The 6,134-nt window shown below is 42.7% G+C and overlaps 1 protein-coding gene across 1 annotated transcript in view; it reads right to left on the bottom strand.

Annotated features, from left to right (window-relative positions):
• zfpm1 (zinc finger protein, FOG family member 1) overlaps positions 1 to 6,134 on the bottom strand; it is a 104,683-nt gene that overhangs the window by 49,522 nt on the left and 49,027 nt on the right. The window contains exon 3 of the mRNA XM_005937468.2: positions 4,375 to 4,512. Within this exon, the coding sequence (XP_005937530.1) occupies positions 4,375 to 4,512 (138 nt within the window). The remainder of the gene's footprint in view (positions 1 to 4,374; positions 4,513 to 6,134) is intronic.

Below are 6,134 nucleotides of genomic sequence, written 5' to 3'. Positions count from 1 at the left end.
CACACACACACACACACACACACACACACACACACACACACACACACACACACACACACACACACACACACAGAGACATCATCTTGATTGTTTTAAGACGAAAAGAAATGGCAAATTGCTGAAGCCTCTAATCCATTCCCAGTTATCATCTCTTTAATTTTTTTTTCTTCATATCAATAGAAGCCACAAAGCCAACGGTTTGATAGCCGCTGTTGGCAAAAACAGCTAAAAATGAAAAGAGCGAAACACAAAAAGAAGCGGCTCGACTATCATCTATGACTAAGGAATTTATTCAGATTGACATATAAACAAGTCATTACACACCGAGAAGACTGTGTCAAATATGTGGAGTGAAAAATGTTGTGTCCAGTAATGAACTGTATTATCTCTAAGCAGGCACGGAGGATGAATGGAAATCTTCTGTTGTTGTTTTCTCTGTTTTTTATGTTAATATCGGTCTGTGGGAACAATAGTAATGACCGCAACAAAGACTGATTTGAATAAAATGTTTGAATAAATTAAGAGATTATTATCCCAAGGTTTAGTTCACAGAATGTGTGCGAAAAGGGAAATTAAAAATTTCATATCTAGGAATTACTGTATTTCAGACAAGAAGAATTCATCTTTTTTTAGCTTCCAAATATAATTAGCAGATTAATATTCAATGAAATTAAACACAAGACTGCATAGAGCTTACACGTAACAGACTGGCACTGATATATAACTTACTGTTATGGATTTCTGCGGTGTATGTGCAGGGCGCTATAGGTGGAGCTATAAGGACGGGGCCCACTCTGAACTGAGATAAGAGCAGGATCACAATGTTGTGGGACAAAAAAGGACATAAAGAAAAACTGGAAGGGGTCAGAGGTCTACTGACAGGAAGGACAAATGACAGAACAGAAAAGTTTCTGTGTGCGCGTTTACATATCTTTGTGGAGACCAAAAATTGGAAGTTTACTATGCTTGTGGGGACCAACAGCCTTTATGGGGGCAAAATCCCAGACCCCACAAAATGTGGTTTTAGTGTCAGGGTTACAATTAGGTTATGGTTAGGTTTAGGGTAAGGATTAGGCATTCATTTTTAATGGTTAGGGTAAGGGAAAAGCATTATGTCAAAGTGTGTGTGTGTGTGTCTGTTTTAAAGGGTACAGCCCTCTTTCCAGGTCCTGTAATGTGATTTGATGTGTAAAATGAGTGTTTGGCACAATATGTTTTACAAAACAGTCGATAATCCAGTCTCACAAATGATTTGGAGATTAGGCGTGATAAAAACATTTGCAACTGCCTAAATTTCTGAGTAACAATCATACATTTCTTAGCTCTGCCTTCAGAATGCCAACGACTGATCGATGCTGTTGATTGTTTCTAGATGAACTTTTAGAAAAGTAAGAAAATGGTTACAAGTTTGTAAGTTCCCAAAGTGTAAAGTGTAAGATAGCATCTTACTCAATGCTAACAGGTGTTCTTATCCACAGAGAGAAGGTTTAAAGACTTCACAGCTCTGCTGAAGAATCATCACAGCGCTGCAAACCAAACGTCTTTAGGATCGACTTCACAGGTCTGTGCCAAATATCTCATATTTGCAAAAGTGACTCATTTTTTTATTTGCATTATGACATGAGCCAATTTAAAATTTCATAAATACCCATTTTATGTAGAAATAATCTTATGCTCAGCGACACAACCGGACCAACGGCCTAAAGCAGCTAAAGTGTCAGATTAAAAGCTTCCGGTTCCAGGAATGTCTAAAAGGTAAAACTGGGAGGAACAAGTGGAATGCCTAAACCCCTGTTGATTTCCATGCACACATCTCTTCTCAGCATCCCATGTCCCATACATGACGAATGTTTCATACGAACAGGAGCAGCGCTTGACAGCGACTCCAGTCCGGCCGTGACATGCAAGACAAAGAAGAAGAAGAAACAATAAAAAGATGGAGGGAAAAGAGTGAGAGATGCACGCTCCCCAGGAGGTGGAGAATGGAGAGGAGGGAGGGAGTAGTGGTGATGGAGAGACCATAGGAAGGGAAGGTGGATGGATGGAGGGAGGGAGGAAGGGGAGGTGGAGAGGAGGAGGAGGAGGAAGGGGGAGGGGAGGGGGGGCTTGACGATAAGAGAAAAATTCAGACCGGTCAAAGTTTCCTTTTTGCCAATCGTGCTCCTGATAAAGACAGCGCCTGCTCCGGAGCTGATAGAGGGGCTATCTCTCTCCCTTACTCTCTCACCCAACCCCTCCTCCTCACCCCCTCCCTCCCCCGTCTTACTCACCCGGCAGTTAGTTTGTGAGGAGGAGAGGAAGAGAGAAAAAAAGAAGAAAGAAAGAAAGAAGGGCCGTATCAGTGCAGCATCATGGTGCTACCATCAACCAGCCACCACGCTGCAATTAATATCGCTCCAATTACTGTTAAAGGGACAAGGCTGGGACAGGACGATAATGAACACATCCTCTCTTCCCCAGCAGAGGAATTAAAACGCACACACAAACACACCCGTAAACACACACTCGGCACTACGTGCACAAACGTACATAAAACGTGTGCAGCTTGAAAAGGAAATAATGCGAGATAGTGTGGTAATCTTCTTGCATTGTTTAACTCATTGAAGACAACGGACAGAGAGAAATAAATAACCAAACAAACCTCGATAAGAGGGGAAATAAATAATAAAATTATGGCGATTTACTTGTTATCTTCTCTTAGCCGTGTGTGTGTGTTTTTGCTACGACTTGAATAAATTTTCCCCCAGCCTGTCACATCCACATCTCCCCTGCAGAACAACACAATGGACCCTGAAAGAGCCTTGCGACAAGTGACTAAAGAACGTCTGAACGCATACAGAGTTTGGCCGATCCACTCATGAACACGTGAAGAGCTCAAATGATGGTTAGTTAGTTGGAGTTTCTCAGTATGACGTTGGAGGTCACTGGGACTGGCCAATCAAAGCAGCCGTGCTTTTAAAGCCAACTTTAATCTTTATTAAAATCCAAGCTGGTGAGTAAGAAAAGAATTCACCGACTGCACAGCTGCTATTAAGGAGGAAATGTCCATAAAGACCAAACCAGAGTGTTTTTGCACCACGCTGTAATATCTTACTATAATATCTGCCCACAAACTCCTGCACGATCAGGAGCAGCCAAACTGGGCTCACAGGTACAGATATTATGACTTCATCATGTTGTCCACCTACCAACAGGCAAAAACGACCACACCTCCATGTGCCCTGCCCTATTAGAAAGCCATCATTTTGATCTCTATGAAACTGTTTCTGACTGACTATGAACCAATGCCATCGTAAATGACCATAAAATAAATTCAAGAGCAGTGACGATCACTTCATCTGTCTAACCTTACAAGCACTGACAAACATACAGCTTCCAGAAGTGAGTTAGCGGGGACGCTTGTGGTGTTGCAGCTTTTCAAAAAAGTCCACAACAGCTTCAGATTTCCTCACTTTAGTGTTGCAGACGTAATGTTACTGTCAATCGATGGAATAAAAAGCACCCCAGACTAATTTTGAACCAACTAAAAACAACTACAGACACACATTTACAGTATCTGTAGGTGTGAGACTGACACCTCCGGTCACTGTTGGCCTGTTCTGATCTTTCTATGTGTTCTTTTGAAACAAAGGATTGTTCCTGTTTCTGAAACGTCTTTAAGGTCCGTGTTAGTCAGCTGTAACTCAGCAGGATTACAGATGTTCGGGGTCACATCTGTCCAACTGTGGTTTCAGATAACTTACTACACATTGGGAAAGTTTTGCTGTATATCACACACACACAGACACACACACTCGTGACAGACAGAATGACAGAAACTAGTGTGAGTAAAATGGACTCACACATATGCTAACCTTCTTTATTGTGTTTAATATGTAAAAGACAGTTGGGGGAATCAGCTAACATTACTGCGATAACAGGCCAGCTGATTACCAGCTGAGCTCTGAGGAATATGTTGATTATACTGGTTTATTTGCACTGGCCGGTCTCTGGTGTCAGGTGGGTTTTCCTCCAAATTGAATTAATGATTCATAATGTTACTGTCATCGTAGGAAACAGCAGCCATTGCTGTGCACCACCGAATCCTGTTACATATCAAAACGCTTTCTGTGAAAAAGGCTCGTTTAATTTATTGCACATTAGCGTGACTGAATTTGAAAGCGAAGAATAACTGTGAAAAGCCCGTTCCCGACAGCCTTTTTGCACGAGCAGTTACTGTCATTTCTGAAGCAAATACGATTTTTTTTGAGTGATCTGATTTGTTGAAACCTCCCGCGATGTTTATCTAACTGAAGAAAAACAACGGGACTCGTCAGACCAAGAGTTCACAGCTCTGTTGCAACTCAGTGATGGAAATCTTGCATGTGTACTGACCTGGACCCCTCCAATGTAAAACCTCCTGCTCTTCCTCCCTTTCCTCTTCCTCCTCTGCTCCGCTGTGCGTCGATGCAGGCTCCTCCCCTTCCACGTCTTTATCATCCGAGCCTCCTCCCGAGTCCTGCGTTCTGGGCTCTAGATACACAACAGAAAGACTAGCGATTAAAACAAACACCCTGACTGAAACCTGTGTGTGTGTACGTATGCGAGTGTGTGTCTGGAAGCCGTCGTTCCCGTCTGCTGATCAAAGGCCTCCCTCGCCGTGTAACACAACCCCTCGCCATGCAGAGATGGACCCTTTGATTTTCATTACAACTCAGGAGAATCAAAGACTCAACATCTTCACCTTCATCGCTGCTACTTTTCTCACTCTCCCAAATCTTCTCCCAGCAGCTTTCCATTTCCTCCTCATCCACCCTTCCCTCCACTTCTCTTTCACTGAATGTAGGTGGGTCTCCGTCTTATGTGCTCCTCTTTTCCTCCTCTATCTTTCCATCTCCTCCCGCAGGCCTGTCACCCTCAGCAGAGACTGAGGCTGGCTGTGTTCCTGTAATCACTGCTGATATCCCTGCCATTGATCAAGCTGATTACAAAGCCTCCTGCTCACTGATCAAAGATGTGCGCTTCTGCAGGTGGTGTGTGTGTGTGCATGCTTCAATATGAGTATCTGCATGTGTGTGTGTTTATCCAGAGATATGTGAACCCTGAACTTTGCCTGTGCAGCCAGTATCGGGCAGTTCATCGGGCCGCTCTGTCCCTTCTTCTTAACGGGACTCATGATTAGTTAGATTAGATTAATAGTTACATCACAGCTCTTCAGACTATCTGACCTGAAGATCTTTCTCTTCTTGCGCTCTGCTCTTACACCATCATCAGGCCAAGGGTTAGAGTGACTCAAAAGCTGACTGCATGGAACCAGATTGCAAACATCTCAATATTCAGTTCAGTTTAAATTCATTACAAAGCACTTGTTCGCTTTTTTGTGACATATGATATGAAGGAGAGAGCCCCGTTCATTCACGATGATATGCAAAGTGATTGAAGCTGGCCAGTCTTTCTAGAACATGAAAGAAACGAATGATTCTGAATTTGAAAAACTAAAATATTCTCACGAAGAGATTATGCATCGATTAGTCATAAGTGTAGATTATTTCCATTTATTAACGCATGTTCAGGGAAATTGGTTTGATAATAGTTCCAAAGTGACCGAGCCCACTGAGTAATCCTGCTTGTGGCAAATCCCCCACTCTGGGTTTTTTCTTACTGGTCTGGTTTCTGTATGACTTGTGAACAAGTGGGTACTGGAACACACCTCACCAAGTGGCTCTTACTTCTATTTTTAATGCTGAAATAAACTTAGAGTATTTTGAAAACTACCTTTACAATTTTAAAAATGTATTTGATTCTGCGTGTGCATGAATTTACAAACCATAAGCAGGGACGGGGAAGAAAAAGGTCAGTGTACCGTGAATGAGTCTCTCTTTTTATTTCAAAGACATTTTCTGATTAGCTTTGGTTAACAAACACAAAATCCTCCCAAGTTCTGCTTTTGCTTTAGTTCAACTTCTCCCAGTGTGAATTAACTGGAAGAGCACAAAGCTTTAATGAAGCTTCCCCACGACTGCACGTTTTGATTCGTCGTCCTCACAGCTCCTTTTCTCTTCCTCCTTCCTCATTCTGTCCTCTCCTTTCCTATCTCTTTCCCCTTCCCCAAATCCCGCCCCGTCTTCACCCTCCACCCCGATAACGCCTCAGCT

The sequence above is a fragment of the Haplochromis burtoni genome, unplaced genomic scaffold (assembly GCF_018398535.1).
Source record: "Haplochromis burtoni strain Fernald_Lab_line unplaced genomic scaffold, NCSU_Asbu1 Contig_229, whole genome shotgun sequence".
In the NCBI taxonomy this organism is placed as follows: Eukaryota; Metazoa; Chordata; class Actinopteri; order Cichliformes; family Cichlidae; genus Haplochromis; species Haplochromis burtoni.
Note: the sequence above shows the minus strand (reverse complement) of the source record. Positions and strands in the feature narration are given on the sequence as shown.